At 40.0% G+C, this 23,413-nt stretch overlaps 2 protein-coding genes across 4 annotated transcripts; both read right to left on the bottom strand.

Moving 5' to 3' along the window:
• Positions 1-211: 211 nt before the first annotated feature.
• On the bottom strand, positions 212-14,623 carry cers5 (ceramide synthase 5). Of its 2 annotated transcripts, none has more exons than XM_030777650.1 (10): positions 14,451-14,623; positions 8,652-8,757; positions 7,561-7,691; positions 7,114-7,171; positions 6,846-6,896; positions 6,478-6,570; positions 4,578-4,706; positions 3,921-4,027; positions 1,425-1,590; positions 212-542 (listed from the first exon to the last, which is right to left on the bottom strand). In XM_030777650.1, the coding sequence occupies exons 1-10, from the start codon at positions 14,621-14,623 to the stop codon at positions 378-380; spliced, it is 1,179 nt and encodes a 392-aa protein (XP_030633510.1). In that variant the 3' UTR covers positions 212-377. The 2 variants fall into 2 exon arrangements, with proteins under 2 accessions (XP_030633510.1, XP_030633509.1); XM_030777649.1 differs by having other exon boundaries at positions 212-551; positions 1,434-1,590.
• Positions 14,624-16,721: 2,098 nt separating this feature from the next.
• gpd1b (glycerol-3-phosphate dehydrogenase 1b) lies at positions 16,722-23,198 on the bottom strand. 2 transcript variants are annotated; one of them, XM_030776092.1, is made up of 8 exons: positions 23,099-23,198; positions 20,384-20,561; positions 19,802-19,942; positions 18,878-19,016; positions 18,487-18,599; positions 18,107-18,343; positions 17,908-18,014; positions 16,722-17,552 (listed from the first exon to the last, which is right to left on the bottom strand). In XM_030776092.1, exons 1-8 carry the CDS (start codon positions 23,137-23,139, stop codon positions 17,456-17,458), a joined length of 1,053 nt encoding a protein of 350 aa, XP_030631952.1. In that variant the 5' UTR covers positions 23,140-23,198; the 3' UTR covers positions 16,722-17,455. The 2 variants fall into 2 exon arrangements, with proteins under 2 accessions (XP_030631952.1, XP_030631953.1); XM_030776093.1 differs by having other exon boundaries at positions 19,802-19,873.
• Positions 23,199-23,413: the final 215 nt, after the last annotated feature.

The raw sequence follows: 23,413 nt of genomic DNA, 5'->3' as shown, positions 1-23,413 counted from the left end.
CTTCAGTAAAACGTGAAGATTGGAGAAGAACTTAAGTTTACTCCTGACACAAGGGAACAAAGATCACTGATTTAATCACATTTTTTTTTCATTTATCCTTTTTTTCTTTTTTTTTTTGATTTTCACAACTTTGTCATAATGTCCATATAAACCTTTCTTCACTGTCACAATCAGTACTGACATCATCTTTCCAGATCTCCATACACTTTGACCTCAGAACATATAATGATAAAGATCAGGTGTCAGCCTACAGTCTCAGACATTCCAGGAGATTTTTCTCTCTTTGGTTTGGATGGGAAATACAACACAAGGGTAAAGAAAAGCCTTGTAAAATGTTGCAAGAGGGTGACAGTCTTTTAATGGTGCATTGTTGTGTGTCACCAGCTGTTGTGATTCTGCCCCCAAGATTTGGAGCCAAAATGGCCGTTGGTGCCATTTTCCCCCTTAGGAGATGCTGCGTGACTATGTGAGGACATCTTGATGTGCTCTTTGGTTGTTTCACTTTCTTCCTCTGAACTGCTCTCTACATCACTACGGACATCCTTGGATACCTATGGAACAATGAGGGAAATGAGCCGAGGTGAGTGCGTGATTGTTTGTTTGAGTGTGCATTCGTGTTCATTTGTTTTCATTCCGTTGTAACGTATCTTTGTGAACACAATGACTGGACTCCTTCTCCTAAACACGTCACTTTCAGTACCCCATACTACCACTAGGTGGAACTGAAGAGCAGGAAGGAAGTCATTTAAGATTTACTTAAGTATAAATTGATTAATTATTTTACTATAATGTCAGAGAGAGAGAGAAAGAGAGAAAACAGAATAGATAAACTTACTGCAGGAGGAAAAGATTACAGAGGTCTGCATTAGATGTAATAAGCAAGTGAAGCTTAGGAGAGAAAGAAAGGAGGAGAATTCAGTGAGGAGAGGGGGGTGGTAAGACAGGACCTGCCATCCACCCAAGAGGAAAAGGGGAAAGAAAGCCAGTTCTGCAGAGAAAAAGAGAGCGAGAATTACACAAAGAGAGAGAGAGAGAGAGAGACAGAGAGCGAGAGAGAGAGAGAGATGTATTTCTCTATCAATTTCAGCAGTGTGTACAGCCCCAAAATCCTTTTCTTTTAGGCCAGCACAAGTGCAACTGATCGAACTGGGGCGGGAGGGGGGCATACAGTTAAGGAGGGGACCCTGTTCTAATCCAACAAAGACAGTAAACACGTAAAAGGGATACCATAGTGTTTTAAAAGCACTTCAATTAAAAAAAAAAGTCAAGTCACTCATTCACTTTTGACCTCGACCCTTCGTTCACAATCACATTTATAGAGGCGGAAGACAATAAACTAAACATAGCCATGTCACAGAATATCACTGAATTGCTGTAATTGTGCTTTAGCAGCCACTAAAGGCTGTGAGCAGCCAACCCTAAGCAGGACATACCTTCCCACGCATGATGGCTTTAAGGGCAATGCGGGCTATGAGGTAGGACCAGATGATGTGTAGAACCTGCAGCACCAGCAATAAAGTGTTGAACACCCACCAAGAGGGGAAAGGTCCTATAATGTTCCAGCTCTCAAACATCGTCGTGTTTAGGATCCTAGAGCAAGAACAATGAGAGAGAGAGAGAGAGAGAGAGAGAGAGAGTGACTGTGTCAGGATAATAAACAGCACAGATGCATTATAACTGGTAACTGGTGTCCAAAAACTGCTAGCAGTTCTCCGTACTGTTTGGTATGAACATAAATCCCATAATAGCATAGTGGACTGCAGTCCTCAAAACAAAAAAGATAAATAAAAAGGTAGTATAAGGGTAGCAGAGATAACAATAGAGAGAATCATATCACAGGCAACAAACCTGCGCTTATCTTATCCTTAACACACCAGCGTTGCTTTTACGATTGACATGCTGCTTTACATTGGGACACTACTCTGTGTGGGTATTCCAGAGGATTTTTCAGTCAGCCAGTGAACTTGAGCCAAAAGATAAAACTGTCTAACAGGAGAACTGTCTACCAGGAGAGCACCTGAGGAATATGGCAACTGAGAAGTCTTGATTTCTGGCTCATATTATGTGGCTAACTGCAGAGTTCATACACATTTTTACCAATAAATTTCCATGACTTTTCTGTGCCTTTGGGGCAAAAGTTCATGACCATACATTCTCTGAAACGTCTGTGCACACATGAAAAATAAGGATAAAAATCCATGTAAAAATTTACAGCATATTTAACTGAAATTAATGACAAACTATGCGGTTTGAAGCCAGATATGATTAAATCCACATTTTCCTGACATTGCACGAATTTACATTTTGTTAAGTACAAGCTGCAACTCAGGTCGGAGTCTGACGTTACCCCACGCAGAGAACAAAGTAAAGTGACGTGACTGATCTGCCCGAGGTACTGTTTAATCACAGATTTCTCTCTGTCGATCTTAACTGTGCCATATTCTATGATTTGGATGGGTGCTTGGTTGCAGTTTTAAGTTTATTGCTACTGTAATACAAGAAATTTAGACGTCAAAGTGGCCTACTTTTATCATTTAACAATTTTGCCAGTAAACACATTTGCACTTTTAGAATTTCAGTAACGGAAGCCTCACGTTGCTCTCCATCAAGGCGTCATAAATGCGCGCATAAGTTAGGAGTAACGCTTGTTCGTGATTCTCAGTCCTGGACCAAAAAAAAGTCCAAAAAACCCTGGTTTGGAAGCATTTTAAACTTACTGATGATAAAGGGGAAAAAAGCGGAGTGCCAGATAAAACTCATGTACCGTCACTCAACAACAAATCTGGGAAACCATCTGAAAAGTATAAGTTTACATCTGAATTCGTACTGGCTATCTAAGTAAATTAAGGTCTACAATAAGTTTAGTTTAGCCTACTGCGCAGATAATCACTGTATTATTTGTGAATAAAGGTGCAATGGAAGGAATTCAAACTGTCGACACCACAAAGACAGTGAACTCTGGATCAAATGATGTAAAGAATGTCTATTAAAGACTGTCAAACTTAAAAAATGTGACTTGCAGTTTCTCATATTCATCATCTCTTTATTCATATTATTGAGTAGAAAGTACAGTATTCCGAAACAATAGGCCAAAACGATGAAGTCACGTCACAGACGTTCGAGGCTTGGCTCGAAAAAGGTTGGCTAAAATTCGATTGGCAAAAAGTGGCATACTCTATAAACCAGGTATGTGAGGCAAATTTCCATGACTTTTCCAAAACTGTTCCAGGCCTGGAAATTGCTATTTTCAAATTTCATGACTTTTCCAGGTTTTTCATGAACATACGAACCCTATAACTGAGAAATGCTACTACATGCAACACCTCTTGCTCAATAGTAATGAATTCTGTGATGCTAAAAGAGAACCCACTTTCCCAGACAGTCAACAGTGTGTCCATCATGCATATTTTGCTTAGTATGGTAACCAGGCTTTTTATGTCATTGTGACATAATGAAAGTATTCATTCCAGAGACAGCTATATAGAGAGAGAGAGATGACAGAAAATACTACAGCTCTGATATTGTAATCATGCATAACGATATTACAGGGGGGAAAACACACACATACACACACACACAAGACCTGGCTCATTATTTTCAGTAAAGGTGAAAAAAAAACCATACAAAAAACTAAAAGACATTGAAAGAGTGTGTAGGATGTTTTTGGAGCTGGTTTTGTCTCATCATTGTGAGTAAGCAGTCTGTCAGCTGGTGTGACCCCCTGCGTTCAGGTATGGATTTCACTGATCAGTAACATCCTTCTAGCAAACCCAGACACTGAATATAGCCGCTCAGGTTTCTACCCCTACGCACAGCCCATCTCACTCCATGTCCTTACCTGACTCAAGCCAGTGAAATGCCCCTTCAAACACAAAGACACACACACACACACACACACACACACAGACATGAGTACTAACCAGAAAGGATAAATGATGAGCCGTGTCCCAAAGAAGACCACACCAAATACGACAAACAGGAAGTCACACAGACGCTGGTATTTGGCGTAGTTGGCAAGCTTGGCTGCCTACAGGCCCAAAATTCAAAAAGGGAAAAAGCTTCAGAGATTACACAACATGAGTAAAATGATCTGTGCTGTGTTTTTATATGATACATCACTACAGACAGTTCAGTGTAACTGAAAACCATGCAGTAGTCTGAGCGTAACATAAAGAAAAATGAAGTTATCATATGTATCATACAGGGGAAAAGAATGACGGTACAATACACATGTATGAGAAAACATTTGACTCCTGTGTTCATTTCCTAAAATGAAGTCATTATGAAACAATTATCCTGTTTGCATTCACTCTAAAATGTTCCAGTCTCTTACTTACTTACAAAACAGTACAATCTAAATGGATGCAAAGCACTGTTTCCCTGAACACCCCAACTTCCCACAGAGCTTCAATGCCTTAGAGTACAAAAGCACTTAGAGGCAAAAACTCATATCAGATATTCAGAGAAGGTGGTGAGGTGTGATCTGCAGAACTCAGGACAAAGCTTTGATGATGGAGCAGTATGTGGTACACAGATTTCCAGAAAAGAAAGAAAGAAAGAAAGAGAGAGAGGTTTACCTCCAGTAGGAAGTCTGAGGCGTCGTGCAGACATAAGACCAGGCTGCCCACCCGTGCCATGTTAGTGACGAATGAGAAGCTGATCAGACTCACTGTGGCCAGGTGGTGAATGAACATGATGAGGAAATCCTACAGTGGACGAGTGGAAAACAAATACAGATACAGTATGTTACACTTCTGCATACTTCTCATCCATATGTGTGTCAAGCACTACAGGCCATGTCTAGTAACACTGATGTGTTAGGAACAGTTATAAGAAGACAATGGCCCAAATGATGAATCCAAAAGAGCAGAGATTTGCCATCAATTATGTCAGCCGTTCATGACTCCTCCTCTTTGTCACACTCAGGAACATGGACACCAAAACAATATGAGATGACTAAATTATTACGAGTATGACTGATAATCCATTTACAGTATAGCACAAACCCATTTAATTGAGCTGGTTTTGAAGAAAGCAAAATTTTGAACAAATTTGTTGTACCCGCAAATGTGACACGTCAGAAAAAGCGACAGAACAATTCAGATTCTGATTTGGACTTCGGGTTTCCCCATCCAAGGTACCCAGACCACTCTGACCCTGTCCTGTGCATCCAAGCCACAGTAACCAATCAAACGGAGACAGTTTGAGGATACAGTGTCCAGCTTTATCTTAAACAAATATAACCACTGTGCCTTGCTGATGTGGATTGTGGAGAGAGAGAGAGAGAGAGAGAGAGAGAGAGAGAGAGAGGAGGGGGGGGGGGGTGGAGGGCTCTTGTATTATTTGTCTTTTTTATAGACAGACGAACAAAAACTGGGAGTGGTGCTTTTGTACGCCGAATAACCCGAGAAAAACAAACAAGCAAAGCACTCACAAAAGGCATGTGCAATTGACAGCTGCTGCTCCCATCTGTGCATAAAAACACAGATATACTAGATCTTGGCCTGTGTCACAGCCAGTCAGAATGCAGATCTTAAAATGAATGATTAGGGTCATACATTTTAAACAGTGGTCCAGCAATGGGGGGGGGGGGGGGGGGGGGTGTGAAAACAAATATAAGTAAAGCGTTTCAGTAATTCTTCCCCCACTGCCTAAATCCTTTGACCAAGTCTCTCTTTTCTGGACTGTGTGGAGTGGGAGTTGGGTAATTCAGTTAAACATAAATTACAATTAGAGCCACTGCCCTCTCAGAGACTGAGCAGTCTACTTTAGAACCACTCATTCATCTTAAGTTCAGCTGGGCCAGAGAAGAACGGAGGGGAGGGAGAAAAAAAAGAAAGAAAAGAAATTCTACTCTTAACAGCTCAAGTGTTGAGGACACAAAGGCACACTTTACCCTCATTAATAAACACACGCCACCCTACACATCAGCTGAAAAGCTACACAAACCCCGCCCCAAAACAGCCTGACCCAATGAATCATAACTATTCTATTAGGGTTAATGTTGCACTATCACATGACAATCAGTTCCTCCACTGAACAAACCAAGCAAAGACCAAGAGGTGGAGCCAGATCTGGGCCAGTTCTTAAATACAAATCCATGGTGCCTGAATAAAAATGACTGAGCATTTTAAATATACTTGTGAGAGAGAACAAGTGTAATTTCCTGGATTGTATTTCTCAAATAAAAATCCTTTTTTTCCTAAGGACTTGAGATAGATCTTGATAAGCATGTCAGTAAGGCTGGACCACTGTGAGACATGTGGGCAAAAGAAACCCAGTGTGTTTAGGTAGTTTTCATTGCCGAATCTAGAATGAACTGACTAGGATGGCCGGAGTATTAACTGAGCTCGAAAACAAGGCTCTGTCTAAATTAGCCTCTGTATGTGTGACTGGGAACAAGAATCCCCAAAGCACTAAAGTCCTGCTGTGAAGTGTCTGCTTGGAACGTCTGCTGTAACATAAACACACACACACCTTCCTTTTGATGTCTATGAACTGGGAGAACATCAGAGACCAGTAGAAGGCCAGCTCTGTCACGTAGTAGTGATACAGGCCAGGAGTCAGGACCTGACAGAGAGAGAGAGAGAGAGAGAGAGAGAGAGAAAGAGAGAGATGAGACAGAAGACAAAGGACAAAAGAACAGGAAGGAAAAATGATGCACAATTTATGGACATTCAAATCAAAATGTGAAACCACAATATGTCTTTCCTTAATACAGCAAAGCGACCAGACATAAAACAGTGTAAAATACCCCTGATATTCTTGATATGCAGTAGTATTAACTCTTGACATAGTAATAATAAGCAGTAAGAGCCTATAACTTATTAATAATTAAACCTCACCTGATAGGGGTAATTGTACCAGCATTGTCTAGTGTCCCACATCCAATGAGACTACAAAAAAAACAAACAAAAAAAACCCCAAAACATCAATACCATGTAATTGGGTCACCAAGCACATTATTACTCTTTTACAAACATCAAATGAAAATGAGGGTGATACTTGTTTCTTTAAGACTGATTGGACTAGCTCTGTGTCAATCATGACCCACCCATATCTGAGTGACAGTTTAACCCTCCCCAGCTTTCACACACACAGATTTCATCTCACCTGACTCAGGAAGTGTATCCCATAGGTAAATATACACAGATAAAACGTAAACCTCCACCTGCGTATAAAACCAGAGGGGGAAAAAAAAGTCAGACTCAACACAGTGTATCGGATGCAAATGCATTCCTGTATAAGTATGTGCAAAACTATTTCCCAGGGAAAAGAGATTAAAAACAAACGAAGTGAAAGACACAGACAAACAGATTCAGACTGCCTCCATTATGCTCACACACATGCACACACAAAATGCATTCCAACTTTGCTACTCAAGTATTGCTGACAAGTCATAGCAATGCAAATTCCTGTCCATATCATGTCCACGTTGCGCATTACACACATACAACAATCCTATCAGTGTAATCTACTTTGGCAGCAGTGAGAAGGAGGTCGTAGGTTGTGTCTAACTGAAAAGGTCAAAACCACTCCCACGAGGGGGTGAGGTCTTACATGCTCTCACAGAACTTGGTGCGTGTGCTGGGCTTGTCCTGGTTCCGTCTGTGTCTGAACCAGCGCTGCACTTTACGCACTTCCCAGTCCAACTGCTTCGACAAGCCATCTAGATGTCGAGAGTCTGGGGACTGCAAAACAGTGCAGAGAGAAAAAAAATCAATGCTTATGAGTAAAATGCTCCTTATTAGATAAAATGACTTTAATACAGACATGTATATGGCTGCCAGTCATGTAAGCTCTTTCTTAGAACCCGAGAAATGTCAATGATTGCAGTTCGTCTGATAAGAAAGGCTTTGAACTCTTCTGTAGTCATCAACTGCCTTTTTTACAGTGGAGTGGTTTTCCATAACTGCTTTCCAAAACGCAGTGGTTTTCCATAACTGCTTTTCTGTTTGTAAACAAAGTCACTGCTAAAATGAGGCACAACAAATGGACCCATCATGTAGTCTATAAATGGTTGGCCTGTGAACACACAGGGTAAAACAGTGCCAATAAAAAGACTTCACTGGCTCACAAAAGCTCTCTAACCCTAAAGCTTCACAGAATACAGAAGCACATGAACTGTAGGCTGGGTGTGTGTTTTACAGGTGTACCTTTGTACGTATTCTGTACAGAATACAGTAGCACATGAGTTGTAGTCTGTGTGTAATGTACAGGTGTACCTTTGTACATATACTGTACAGAATACAGTAGCACAGGTGCTGTAGTCTGTGTGTGTAATGTACAGGTGTACCTTTGTACATATACTGTACAGAACACAGTAGCACAGGTGCTGTAGTCTGTGTGTGTAATGTACAGGTGTACCTTTGTACATATACTGTACAGAATACAGTAGCACAGGAACTGTAGTTTGTGTGTGTAATGTACAGTTGTACCTTTGTACATATACTGTACAGAATACAGTAGCACAGGAACTGTAGTCTGTGTGTGTAATGTACAGGTGTACCTTTGTACATATACTGTACAGAATACAGTAGCACAGGTGCTGTAGTCTGTGTGTGTAATGTACAGGTGTACCTTTGTACATATACTGTACAGAATACAGTAGCACTGGTGCTGTAGTCTCTGTGTGTAATGTACAGGTGTACCTTTGTGATGGATGTAAACACTTTCTCCAAGACAGCGTTTGGCGTGGCTCTTCGGCTCACCTCTGCCTGGATGTGCAGGAAAGAGGCACACGGACCTGCTATAAACCTGAAAGACAAAACACAACCATCATATACCATACTAGATTTAACTCCCTCAGCAGGAAACCAATTTCTCTGTACCTGCATATGTGCATACACACACACACACACACACACACACACACAGATATATATATATATATATATATATATATATATATATATATATATATATATATATATATATATGTATGTATGTGTATATATATATACGGGTGTATCAGACAAACATGCAGAGAATGAGATCTTTTCTCAGTGATTTCTGAGCACAGTGATTATCTGGACAATGAAAAGACAGCTGTAGCATGAAGAGGTGCTCGTTAATAACAGACTGTTAATCCATGATATGGCAGGCAGCCAACTCTAGCAAGGCCTCCCATGGTGGAAGGATGATAATGTACTGCTAATGTTCACTAATGCAGTCTGACAGTTACATCCAGCAGAGGTAAGTGGAAAATATGTCAGACAACATAAGCTGTAAATTAAACGATATCTGTTAAAATCCTTCTGATAATTGCACTACAACAATCCATATGGAAAAAGATCTCACTTATAAAGTTGTCATTCGAGACGCTAACAAAACCAGCCAAATTAGCGATACATCTTGATTTGCTTTTATTCTCGCTAATGCAAACGCTAACAGAGAGAGCTGGGCTAACTTTATTTTAACAAAGTACTATCCAGGTCATGCATTCCTTTTCCTCACATATTGTAACCATTTCCATTTTGAACAAGTTGAGTTTTTGACATATTACAGACACAGTCTGGTGACTCGACTCCTGTCTGATGTTTGGAGAGAGGTGACACAGTGGGCTCTGACCGAGTTAATGAGCGTGAAATCTATTGAAATACGTGAGAGTGGAACTGTGTCATATCAACCAGTGAGTTTAGGCCATACTATTCATACTGTCAGGGGACTAGCACGGTTCCCAACTGTATAGAGTCTAAACAATGTGCATGACACAATGGCCTAAAACAAAATTAAACAAAGCAAATGCAAATTAAAAAAAAAAAATTAACATGAACAAACAATGCATAGGGTTTGCTCTCAGTGGACCAGTATAAGGCCAAAACAATGGTAGTCACTTTAAACAGAGCTGAGTGAATACTGCTCTATTACATGTGTGAACAGGCTGCTACAACAAAACACTTGAATTGGAGCAAACACATATAGAAAAAAGTGATCTTGACTATCCCATAGCTGGTTATACGTTCAGCACATCTGGTATCTCAGGCATGTTCAGAGTGCAGGCCAAAGGGATCACACTTATTATAACAGTGAAGAGCCTGTCAGTGATGAATGTCAAGCAGGGCATTGCACTAAATGAGTATTAACATAGACCATAGGCCCACTATTGCTAAACTATTATTACATCAGTGGCACAGGAGGAAGGGGATACGCTGTGGAATTTAACACAGACAACAAAATTGTGTTGCACAAAGTTTATGTCAATGTGTTTGATTAGAACATTCCAGAAACAAAAAACTAAATGAAGACGACTTGATTTCATTATTTAGATGTTCCGATCCTGTGTTCTTTCTCATTGGCATTTTCGGGCTGCAATTACAGGGCCCTGTTATACAATTCATGGAAAGCACACCAAAATATTCCCTTTGGTGACACCCTCATGGAACTCCTGCACAGACCTGTCTTAACTACCCCCATCTGACCTAAAATGCTCCCATCAAGTGGGTTTTGTCTCAGCCTGCAGGTTATGACAAAGCGCAGTGTACACACACACACAAATAAGGAAACACTTAAGAGTCAGTTTCCCCTTGGTCAGGTACCAATGAAACTTGCCTATACCCTGAACTCTCAGAGAATGCCAGTCGCTAATCCTCACGTGTGGTATTGCCATGCAAACCTAAATCCCTGTATATTCAGCCACAACTACCTGATTGTTTGGCCCTTCTTGGCTCTAAATGTGCACATTGTCTGTTGCATCACATGTTTTTTTTTTGTCTTGTTGTCGTTCCAGGGAAGCAGACGGCATTGTCAGGCCGGCATGAGCGTGAGTTATAGACTTCATTATCAGAGACATGTGCATGACACTGTATAGAGAAGCTGCTTTTCCTGTGCTTGTGAAAATGCTAACTGACTGAACAGTGAAGAATCGGCAATAGACATTTGAAGGCAAAAAAAACCCTATGGCACTGAAGAGGTCAATGGGACCTGAAGCAGGCTAACAGAAATGCAGGCAGCCAAGAAGTAATGCCAAACAAAATTAATGAAACAATGTAGAAAATGCCTTTTTTTTCATGAAGCACGAGGCCTAATTTCAATCCCCAAAACAACGTTTTCCTGTTACAGTGAAGAGGTGGGGAAGAGACACAGAAAAATCTAGAAATTCAAATGAGGTTCTATCACAGCTCAACTGGACTGGACAAACTGTCAAGGCCTGCCTCTAGACTTCTAACCCCTCTTTCCAGTGACAAGTTTTAAAATGAATAAATAAAAAAATAAATAACACTTCCGCCAGAAAATGTGTGCCTCATCACATTTTTCAGATTTTAATCATGTTTCCTGTTCAGGGTAATATGACACTAGAAAAGTATCCACTCCAAAGGCAGAGGCCTTTCCATCACTTCTTACATCACCTATCAACGCTACAATTACAGTGTATCATTAGCATGGCATGCAACTAGTTTAAATGTTACACTTATACAGGAGGTAATGACATACATCTTGGGCTCAAGTAAACAAAATTGATTGACAATACTGATATTTATTTAATTTTGGCCACGTTTCGAACTATTCACTTTGCGTAGGAACAAAACATTAAATCTGCAATTGTCTGAGGCAAAAGTTCCTTTAGCTGCAAGCAGAGGGCAAATGTTTCCGAAGCCGTCTTAATCCTTACATTAACACTCTTCACCTACATCCACAAAGTACACAACAGCACCGACATGTAACGCACCCCTGCAACATTGCAACCATACCAATTGAGTTCTGTAATTTTCTGTTTCAGTCTGCTCAACCACGGCAAACACTGCCTTGAGCGAGTGCCTATTCCATTAACTATTCAGAGACAAGAGGAACCGGAGTGCGAGGAGAGAATGCCATAGGAATGCTTTGATGACACATTTACACTGTATAAAAGACACACTTGAGCAACAGGTTCGACGTACAGTACTGATACTCACCAATTTGACCAAATGTTGCTCTACATTCACCAGCTGAACCACTTCAAACATGAAAAATGAGGTTAAGAGTGTGGATGCTTTAAAAGGGTGTTTGGGTGTGTGTGTGTGTGTGTGTGTGTGTAAAGCATGTCTACTGAGTCTGTGGGTGTTGAGTGTGTGCGTGTGTGTGTGTTTTTATATGAAGCATGTCTGTGTGGGTATAGAGCGTGTGTGTGGCGGCACAGGACATCAACGCTTGCTGGTGGTGTGCTGTCTTTGCTGATGAATAAATGAATGAGTCAGTGAGACAGGATGCTGACTTCACTCTGGCCCACGGCCTAGTGAGGCTAAGATGACCTTCAAAAGAAAGAAAAAAAAAAAGAAAGGAAAAAAAAAAAAAAAACCCTCTTCATCTCAGAATGTTTGAAACCCATCAGGCCTTTTTCAGAGAAACCAGTACAAAACTCACCTGTCAAACTAGCTTATCTGGGCTGCGTTCTCAGGACACCGCAATCTGAACCGACTACACATCAGACGCACGTCATTCTCTCTCTCGTCCTGAGAACCGGCCTAATTTAGACAACTCTGTCAGCACACAATCTTAGTGATTATCAACACAACAGAGAGGAGCAACTGATGGATCAGACAATATTCAAAACCTGAGTTTGAAGTCCAGAAACAAAACAATAGTGCAAATCTCCACATAACCTTCTGTAGGAAGTAGATCAGAACATTCTGATGTGCTTTAATGAATTGGAAAAAAATCTTCAAGAAACAACATTGGTTGACTGAGGGGGAAAAAAAAACAATACTAAGACTATGGTCTGTCCAATTGAATCAACAACCAATGACACAACAGTAAAGAAGTGACACTTTGCTCATTCACAGTTTACAAAGCATTCTTTACACAAAAGAGGTTAACAACAATGTGGATGTGATCTTTGTGCTGGATCAATTTTGCAGTTTCAAGACGATAAACCATGTGTCTCGTGTTACCTGAAACCTATGTTTATTGTTTAGCATCTGTGAGAAACAGGCAAAGAAAGAAAAGCTATTCATTAGTGCAATACTTCACTTCACAAGAGTCAGTTGTCTAAATTCTTACAAGGGGGTCCAGTTCTACCTGCTATTTGCATGCTATTTGTAGTATGCGTTAGCCTGAGCTAATCTTGATACAAAACTAGCCTACAGACAAACTACACAGAAGTGGTGAAACCTGATTCCGAAACTATCAAAGAGTCAAATATGGGTAGAAGAATCAGATGATGTCACAATCGTCTGGGACTGGATCCTCAGGTCAAGTGTTCTTATCAACACACAAACCTATAAACTTAAACCGCAGCCTTCCCATGGAGAGAACTCTTGGACCCGTTTATGTTTTCACTCCCAGTCTAATGGGTAAACGTTTAACATCCTTTTCATCCAACACTCAGCTTAAACCTTGACATGACCGAGTCTTGGCATGATTACTTCAGCCTATTCCAGTTCTGAAAACAAAACTGTATGAGGAGTTCCGTTTGAGATTTCATACAATCACATAGTCAGGACAGAACTGCCATACCAGTTCAGTGTTCAGCTACTCATCTGAAGAGGCATTTGACAAACTCAACCTAATCTACGCAGTGAAATCTCTAAAGTTCCTGTAATCTGTGGTTTAAATGTCAATCACTGCATAGTCAGATTCTTTAACGGTATGAAATCAGTGGAAGTCAGATTTCTTAGTGTGACTCACGTACTTCTGATAAACTAATTTATTGGTTTTACAGTAATAGTGCATGAAGACCATTTTGCAACAGGACACTTTACAGCTAGCAGTTCTTTACATAATATGTGTTGACCGAGAAAGGTGTGGTTAACTGTCATTCATTTGGTTTAGAAGCCTTGCGAAGTCAACAATGGCCAATTACATACGCCTCGGTCACAAGACCACCAGTTGAACGTACCCTCGATGAATCCGATGAAGAGCCTCATTTGACAAGCATGGTTTCAATTATCGTCTGGCATGTTTCACATAGCCTGATGTGTAATATAGCTCACCGATACTGCCATCAGACCAGATTCAAAACTTTCACCCACTCTCCTTAATCACCAAGTCAGCTGACAACATCTTCATCCTCATAAAAAGGAGGAGTAAACTCTGATAAACCTCGAAGCGCTCTGTTTATCTGTGATTTAGTTGCATTCCTTAGGTGAATTGAGACGGTAGATATTTGTGCTGATGATGCCTGACTAGCATACATGACAGCATCACATGCTAACTTTGCTACTTTTGCAAAACAGGCGTGTACCCGAACACTTGGGCTATGTTGGGAACTATTTTTTTAAACAAAGTGACAAAAGTTCAAGAACAGTCTACCAAACTCAGTGAGTGCTACAAAGTTATAGTTTAGAGTACAGCTTCATTCGTTCTGAGTGTATTAGCCCGATACTAGGATGAATAAATTGTTCCTCGTGGGCATCTAAGGGTTACATGCCCAAACGTTTTCCTGGAGATGATGGCTTTTCTACATAGATGATGAAACAGTGATGATCAGAAACTAGCTGGAAGGTTGACACCCAGGCTAGTGATATCCATACCTCTCGAAAAGTATCCTAACAACAAATATCCCGAGGGCCAGGGGTAAGGCTGAAAGCAAGTGTCCGAGTTTGGGATACTCCACTCCGGGTGCTGGGTCCTTCAGGTCCGCCCAAGTAACATTGTGAGGAAGCCAGAATCTTTCGTTCCAGAACCAGGCTGAGAGAGCAGCCATGTTAGGAAGAATTGTTCGTAGAGGAGGAAGGGGAGTAACTAAAGAAAAATGAGTGAGGAAATTACTCGCCGCCCCTTTTCTCTCTATTATACACGAAAAGCTTAAGGTGTATCCACACCCGTGATGGAGTTGTGATGAGGAAGTATATGGCCCCACCTCCCGCCAAATACCGTAGACTCCCAGCTGATAGGGGGAGCGCGAGATATGATTTAAATTATCGCTACTTCATTGTCACGTGGTACATGTGTCGCGTTCAAAGACTTGGTGGCATGTGAGTCGTAGACTTAACGGAAGGGTATAGATTGTATAAAATAATTGATCCAAAAAGCACTCGTACACAAACTTTGCAGCCTGTCATGTGACACCGCCTAATTAATAAGGCAGAGAGCGATGGTGCCATCTTGTGGTCGAGTCAAGTACAGCAATGACTCTATGGGTTGACGATTAACCACATCATTTCCTGAATTTCGACTGGCTCGTTTTTGCGACAGACACGCGTTAATAAATGTATCAAGATTTAATTTATCAAGAGCTTTAGCTTTGGTAGACAATTTGAGTCAGGTACCCCCTTTCCCTAAAGAACGACGTCTCTGGACATAAATGTGTTTTGTCCGTATATCACAACCAGAAATGTTACCAAAATTAATATATTCTGCACAACAGAACCATATAAAACAGAGACATTTCCGAAAACAGTTTTCAAAATCTTCCTGTCACTAAAAGAAGGAACACTTTCTGGAACTCGTGAAAAAATTGACCATTAAAAGTGTATTCTCCTGTAGTGAATGTGCAATACTAAAATCAACAGTTACAGTTCCCATGCCCCATTCACAGTCTTTTCGTAACAAGTTGGTGTGTACCACGCCAAAACACTCGTGAATAACCAGATTAAACCAATTAAGGACCTGTAGTAAAGATGGTTAATAGCAGCAAGAATCTTGCTGGAGTAAGAGAGCCATCTACCGTGCAGTCAATTTTAATGCTCCCCTAATTTTAGCTGTACCTTTGCCCGATGGAGGGTGGCATTAAAAGAGTTCCCACAGGGTAGCCAACTTACAGGCTATTCAGAGGAGTCCAGCTCAGAGAACCTATTTAAAAAACAGAAACAAACTAGTGAACCGTTGCTGCCTGACAGCAGTGGCAATAGTCGGCTCAAATGAGTTCAGCATTTTCAGCACAACTGAACTGGTTAAGTACAAATGTTTCAATTGATTTTATTCAAACTCAGAAGACAAAACAGACAATTATTACCAAAGCAGTAGTTTAATTTTGAAGAAAAATCTATAAAACATCCATCTAAGGACAGATTAAAAAAACACTTAAGTGACATATGACTATGTTAATAACTGTTTTTAATTAATAAAATCCATATGGTGACATTCACTGAGGGAAACAATAACACTTTATTTGAAGATAATTTCTTAAGGACTTCATTAAATATTCCTAAACCATATGTAACATTCTCATAAGACACTCTTAGGAATTTCTAAATTGCTTATGTAGTCAACTACATGCCTGATTATGTATGTTATGAGCATGCTTTGTGTGCATTATGTACGTGTTATTACAGTCTTTGAGTAGTGGCCTTCAAACGAAGTGTTACCAAGGAAACGTTCATAACCCCAATTAGGCTCCTATATCAGAAACTGGCCAAAATGTTGAGTGCAATCTTCACAAAAAAAAAAAAAAAGGAAATGAATTAATTAGAGAACTACAAAGAATGATTCAAAGGTAGTGTGTGTTCCATTCTAATACAATTATCATTGATGTAGTATTCTGCAGAAGTGTCCTGTATATATGGTATTCTGAATGTTGTTAAGAACAGATTAGCAGCGTTAACTTTCTAGAAAAGGTCAAAGGTTGCAGCCTTGGAAATGGTAAAGGTGAAGAGTTTAGAGTAGCAGACAGCAGCTTCTAAAATAAAGATCAGGTTTCTGAGACAGGGTGTGCGTTTGTGTCAGAGCCAGAGCTGGAGTCTGAAAGCAGCTCAGTTAGTCCTGTTAGTGTTACATGTTCATTTAAAAAGAAAAAGAATAATTAAACAAAAATATGGAAATATGACAGTTTCTTAGCTATTGAAGTACAAATATACAAACACTGTGGAAATACAAGTTCATTTTATTTCAAAATTAAATGGTCTCACAACTTTGTATTTTCAGACAAACAAACATTCAGATCCAGAGCCTGATGGCCCTGTGAAATGACAAGTTGTGCTGTAGCCGTGGGACACTGTTAGCCTGATGTTTATTTAAAGGTTCTCTGTTAATCCGAAAACAAAACAATGTGCAAAACAGGAACAGGAATTCACAAATTGCTAGGTCAAAGGCATTTTAAGGCACTTTTTTCCCTGTGTTGTCAGATTGTAATACTGTTGACAATGACAAAGATAACTTACAAAAAGCACTTCTGATTTAAGACTGGGGTCATTTAACAGAATTGAAACAATACTTTTGACTTTTTCTTCTGAGAGGCCTGAATGTAGGTGTGCAAAGCATGATGAACGTGTTACAGTATGGAGATGACATGGTGCTGGATGGAAGTGCTACAGATAAACTGTAAAAATAACATAAAAGAGTTGTTAAAAAAAAAGCAGAAAAAAGTCCTGTGTTAGTGCGTCCATATCAAGATGAGCCCTAACGAGACATAATAATGTAGCAACGGAGGCTCTTTACTGAAGTTCACGTGAGAGACATTTGGTTGTCCTTTTTTTTAAAATGTATTGTTTAGAAAAGCAGGCACAACGAGAAGAGTGCTTCACCCATTTCTCTCTATCAATACTCTTGACGTCTTACGTTCCCAACTGGAAACCCTTATATCATGCTGATCAGTCAGTTACATATGTTCTGGATGATTCTGCAAACAGCTGATGAACTCTTTCACCGGGTGTCCTTGGAAACAGATTTGATACACTGCATTGAACAGAGGGAACCTGGCCACAGAGAGAGAGACAGATAGGTTCTGAGCTGGAAAAGCCTTTTTGGTGGTAAGCAATGCATTACACTTTTGTCAACGCGACAATGACAGTGGTTCTAATTATGAGTGCTACTTATGTGATACCATCCTAATGACATGTACAGTTGTGTGACACCAGTACTCAGACCTACTTACAGGTGTTTATATGCACATGAATTAAACCTTTACAAACTTGTATTGCAGTTTGTGTCTCGACATTTCAATTTTTTTTTTTTTGATCAATAACATTTTCCTTTTTTGTCATATCTGTACTTTGAGATCTGCATGTGTATCTTATTTCTTTAGGAACAAAACCAAGCCAAAGTACTCACTTGTCAACCATATTTTTGTGTTTGAGGATCTGGTGAACTTCAGCTGCAGTAGCTGGACCCTGAAGCTTCTGTCCATTCAACATTTCCTTCTCCAGCTGTTCAATGCTCTGAAGAAGAAGAGACGTGTTTAATTTTACAACTGTAATTACAAAAACAACAATAACACCGTACATACATTCCTTTTGTCTAGTGTACATACCTTTCCAGTTTTTGCAAAAGCCTCGCCGATTTTGCGGTTTCGTCCTCCGTAGCAGGTCGTGATGAGGTCAGCCACTCCACAGCTCTCCAGAAACGTGGTAGGTGAGACGGGGCTGGCTGTGCAGAATAAGCGTGCGAAGGCGATCATCTCCATCAGACCCAGTCGGATCACAGCCGCCTTAGTGTTGTCGCCGTAGCTCAAACCATCACAGAATCCCGCGCCCACGGCCACAATGTTCTGAGAAGAAACAAAGTGCGTCTGACTGCCACCACCAACGTCTTATGCATATAGACCTGGTGTAATGATAACCTGATGCCACCTCATAGGTGGGTGAATGAATGAATGAATGAATGAATGAATGAATGAATGGGAGTTCTAACCTTCAAGGCTCCACAGATCTCCACAACATCAGCCTCCTCCACTACTGTGACACGGAAGTTGATGGTCTGCATTAGCTCTTTTAGCACAGGACCATGTTCCTTGCTTTTACAGCCTATATGAACAAATGCACATTAGGTTGGGATTTGCTGTCTTTCACATTCTCTTCACATACTTCCAATAACAGACAGTCTTGATCATTTAGTACTACCATTAGTATTACCATAACATTTTGTTTCTACATAATATGTTTGATGCAAAAGACATTCATATAAACCTTAAACGTTATAAATAGAACAAAACAAACAAAAAACGTTCTTTTGTCCTTGTTGATTTTAAACAGTATGACTACACTACAGAGAAAAACCCTGACATTTGAATAATTCCTCTTACCAATGGTAGTTTCACAGAATTTTTCATCTGCCACCTCATTGGCTAAATTGGCTCCCATCAGCACTGTCATGGTGATGCCAATTTTCTCTCTGATAACCTCAGAGATAAGCTTCAACCCTTCAGGTCCCTCATCCACACCCTGAAACACAGAGCAGTGACACTCATCATTTTCTGAGCGACTAAACTGAATCCGTTCAGTTCACGGCTCCTGTCTATTGCAGATCCAATGAGAAAAAGACAGCATTTTCACATGCTGTGTAAGAGCCAAACTAAGCTGCACTTGCCATGACTTTTTTCTTATGGTAGACCAGGCTGAGTTCTTAGTTTAGTTGCTTGTCCTTTGCTAGTGTACATTTACAAATGTGTAGATGAGAGGCTGCGTAAAAGAATTCAAGCAGAACAGCTTGTGATAGTTAAGCTGCCAGGTATAACAATGCAATCACTCGTAAGTTATCAAAGTCTTCCCACGTCACATGTTTCATTTACTCACCATGTCAATTTATTGATTAGAACTCTCTGATCATAAGTGAGTAGACTACACAGATTTGACATATCTGTATCTATTATACACAAGAAAGAGCTAAGCACACTACACAAAGATACCCGAAAGATTCCTGAAGAGAGGATACCAGAATATCTGGACTTTGCACTATTTTATTGTTTGGGCCCTATTTTTTTATTACTGCTGTGTTTGCACACTCGCTTCTATGAATAAACATACTCAGAGTGCACACAATGCTCTCTTCTCTCTGCTTCTACTCAAGCAAAGAGACATGAACTCCAAAATCAAATGGCCAAAATGACCATTACAATACATCATTAAAATATGGTAAGACTGGTCTTAGTATTAGTTCCATGATAACTAACATTGTCAGAAAATTAGCTTTTAGAACCTAACCTGTGACCTATGACTAGAGTATTTACTTTGATCAAGGACATCCCTACTGCGTCTGGTTTGATGTGGCCTTTGATAGTGTCACAGACTCTTCCAACAAACTGGTGTGGGATCACAAAAATGAGAATGTCTGCTCCTTTTACAGCATCCAGCAGCTCTGGAACAGCCAACTGAAGAAAACAAAAACAAAACAAAACAAAACAACAATAACAAACAAAAAAACAGCACAGTGTAAGAGCAAATAGAAAAGACACACTGTTATTGTCTTTTTTCAAAGGAATAAATAAAGTCTGAATAATAAGTCTGAAAAGGCAGTAAGGGAAAATGACAAGAATAGAAATCTTACACTAATATAGGAAATAATGCAGGACCTGGAGAACCATGTGAAACATTTAACAAATAAAACCCTTACTTTTATATAGCTTATAGATTATTTACAGTTTTCCAGGGAGAGTCATTTTCCACTATCTATTTAAAGTGAATTAAAAGGCTATAGACATAACCATTGTATTAAAGTCTAGTTAATTATACTTAAATTAAAAGACATATCTCTGCATTCTCAGAGAGCTCCATAAAAAGTCAGAGAGTCAGGACTGGCCAGTTGCCCGTACCACATTGGGGGGCAGCTTGCGTCCTGGTAAGTATTTGACATTCTCATGTTCAGTGTTGATGATCTCTGTCAGCTTGCGTCCGTTGATCATTTCTTCAAACACCCACATGTTCACCGTGTTGTCAAACTTTGGGTTCTTCGCTGCATTGCTACCAACAATCTTGGCAATGGCAGAGCCCCTGAAAAATACCAAAAGATGTTCTTTATGGTCTGTTAATTAACTGGACCACTCACTCTCAGACATAACCTTGAACCTGCTCTGGAATAAGAGCAGGATATTGTGCCCCTTCAGTCAGACTGACTCAGGATGAAAGGGAATGAAGGTGAAAACTTAACCAATGCTCTAAATGAGGGGAAAAATGCATTTGAGAAAAACTCTCTTTTAGACATTTTGCAGTGGTTTCAATTACCCATCAGGAGTAGTTCTGAGCAACTGGCACACATCAGTGTAGATCAGCTAAGGATAAAATGAGAGAGACATACTTCTCATTCTCTCCTTGCCATTTAAAGCTATGAGGAATCAGTCAGGCTTACAAGGTTGTCCGTTTTTTAAACACAAAGCGAAGACATAAGGCAAATATGTATTGGGGCAATACAGGCTGCTGATAATCTTATATGTGTCAATGTTAATTCTCAGGGCTCTACTCACTTTTCTCCATTAAATTAATTTCCCCAGTCAGAACATTATTTTCTGCTTGTCAATGTGTGCCCCCCCCCCCCCACCCAAATATTTCAGTTGCAGCCGCGAAACCTTAATTTATCATCAATTTGAGATCTTCTTTTTTTTTTTAACTCAAACTCTATCCTAATCCCAGTATGATTAGCACTATTGACCAGTACTTCCTTCTGTTTTTTTTTCCTGTTTAGTTATGTTTGATGTGATTGAAAAGTAAAAAACATATTGATAACTGAAAAATATCAGCTGAAAGTAGATTTAGTCCAAGGAACCTGCACTGCAGCAGCTCAGGTCTGCTAGTAGTCATGGCAACTCTGCTACACTCAGCCTAAGCATGCTGCAGGCCTGGGGGCTTTAACACACACACACACACACACAAACTTTGAGTACAACCCAGTATCATCTTTTTGCTTTCATTTACAAACTCCTTACAATGGTCTGAGACCAGGTTACGTTTATACTGAAAACTTGAAAAGACATCTCCAACAAGCACACTTATCTCCTTCATGCCCAAAGCATTGCTAGTGACCATTTTATGGGCAATTACTGCCTGGAAATGGCAGCAAGTAATGAGTGAGGCAGCATTCCAGATGTCAGATAAATGAGATAATCCAATGACATCAACTTTTTTTAAGAAACTACCAGACATTGTCCCAAAATATAATGTTAGATCAGGAAATTGCAACAACCTTGTAACAACAGATTTTCTTTTTTTTTTTTTTTTTTTTACAGATTATACCACAATACTTGTAGTGGTGAATGTCATTCCAAAATTACATAAATAAGCAAACTGAAAATACTCCGAAATTGTCCTGCCAGCTGCTATAAAGAGCGTAAGTCACTGGATGAAGCTGCTTTGCTGATTAAGGTGTTGAGTGGTGCATAACAGTGCAGCAAGGACCTGTGCCAGGACCATGAGAAATTACATGAAGAGCTACAAATAGTCTAAAAGCTCACGATTTAAACATCATTGCTTCAGGATTACCATTCCATATGCTGTTCAATTATTTAATCTCACATCTCGGTAGACAGCAATAGAGATGATTAAAAATAAATATTTATAAGTCCTAATGTATTTAAAACTTTCTGGCTAAATAAGATTTTCCCAAAGTAGTTCTCACAAATCTATTGTTGTAGGCTAATGTCTCCAGTCCACTCCCAACTATCTTGATGAGCTTGGATGGTAGTTAAACAACCTGTCTGAGTTTTCATTTGAATTACTCAGATGCCATCGTGGCTACAGCATACCCATCTGTGATTTTTGTATAAAATAGATCCGACGTTTGTGTTCTTTGTGCATGTATGTAATAATTCCACTAAATCCTAAAACGACCGTGTGCAGAGCTATGGTTAGCCTAAATCAGAAACCAGGAGAAATGGAAACAGGCGGGGGAAATACACTTTGGAATCTTGCTCAAGTGCCTTCTCATCTCAGGTCACCTATTTCTAAGACGCACATCATTGTCATTACTCAGCAGTTCTTCAGACCGAGTAAAACGACCGCTAGCCATTCCTACAAAGCGCCCACCGATCGTCTTTATCGACTCATTACAGATGACATCAAACATAAAAGAATGATCGATAAACTGTAAGATAGCGGACGTCGGCTCATATTTAAAAACGTGAAGTGCTGAAAATCACTCACAACCGAACAGTCGGAGTGCAGTAGCTTCTATGAAAAACTGAACGCAGTGGCATAATCAAACTGCAGCAGGAGAGTGCGCAAGATACACTCAAAGCTTCTATCTACAAGGTAAAATAAACCCAATCTAAGACACTAAACTTAAATTATGTTAAGCGTTAATGTCAACATGAGTGGACCTATTGGTTCTTCTCTACACATGTGTCACTTTACTAATTTCGTGCGAAATATCGAAGGCTAACTGATCTACCTTTAAACAAATCCCATAAGAAAACATTACCCAGAAGGGTCCTACTCAACCCCAACATGAATGTGAACCCCAAACATGTGAACTGATGGCGCTAGAGAGCACGTGATAAAATGTAATGAAATGGTAATATGTTCCTTAACTAACTCACCAGTTGCCAGAGCCAATAATGCAGACTTTCTTTGCTGCCATTGTGTATGACTTCCCAGGCTGTCTGAGCGTTGCCGCCGATGCCAAAACGAGCCTCTGAACAGACCGAAACGGCTGTTATGCCAAAACATATTTATAGTCCACATGTAGGGTCGTTGTTGCTTAACACCACACCCCCTTGATATTCATTGGTTAAAAAGTCTTGGACGTTCCTGCTCAATTTGAGGGTGGATCGACTCATGGCCATTTGAGTGTTAATAGCTAAAGCATGGTATAATGAATCTTGAGTGAGAATTCATCAGTTATGGTAGAGATA

This window comes from Chanos chanos, chromosome 6 (genome assembly GCF_902362185.1).
Source record: "Chanos chanos chromosome 6, fChaCha1.1, whole genome shotgun sequence".
NCBI classification, from domain to species: Eukaryota; Metazoa; Chordata; class Actinopteri; order Gonorynchiformes; family Chanidae; genus Chanos; species Chanos chanos.
The sequence above is the reverse complement of the archived record's forward strand: the minus strand, read 5'-3'. Positions and strand labels throughout refer to the sequence as shown.

Bases quoted from the DNA above. Each gene is read 5' to 3' on its own strand.
- cers5 (XM_030777650.1), bottom strand. From the start codon at position 14,623: ATGGCTGCTCTCTCAGCCTGGTTCTGGAACGAAAGATTCTGGCTTCCT. The intron at 4,707-6,477 runs GTGTGTGTGTGT...CGTCCACTGTAG, and splicing joins TCATAGACATCAAAAGGAAG to GATTTCCTCATCATGTTCAT. The intron at 4,028-4,577 runs GTAAACCTCTCT...TTGGGCCTGTAG, and splicing joins CCTCAGACTTCCTACTGGAG to GCAGCCAAGCTTGCCAACTA.
- gpd1b (XM_030776092.1), bottom strand. From the start codon at position 23,139: ATGGCAGCAAAGAAAGTCTGCATTATTGGCTCTGGCAACTG. The intron at 20,562-23,098 runs GTGAGTTAGTTA...GGTATTTTTCAG, and splicing joins ATTATTGGCTCTGGCAACTG to GGGCTCTGCCATTGCCAAGA. The intron at 18,344-18,486 runs GTTAGAACTCCC...GTTTCTTCTCAG, and splicing joins AGATCTGTGGAGCCTTGAAG to AACATTGTGGCCGTGGGCGC.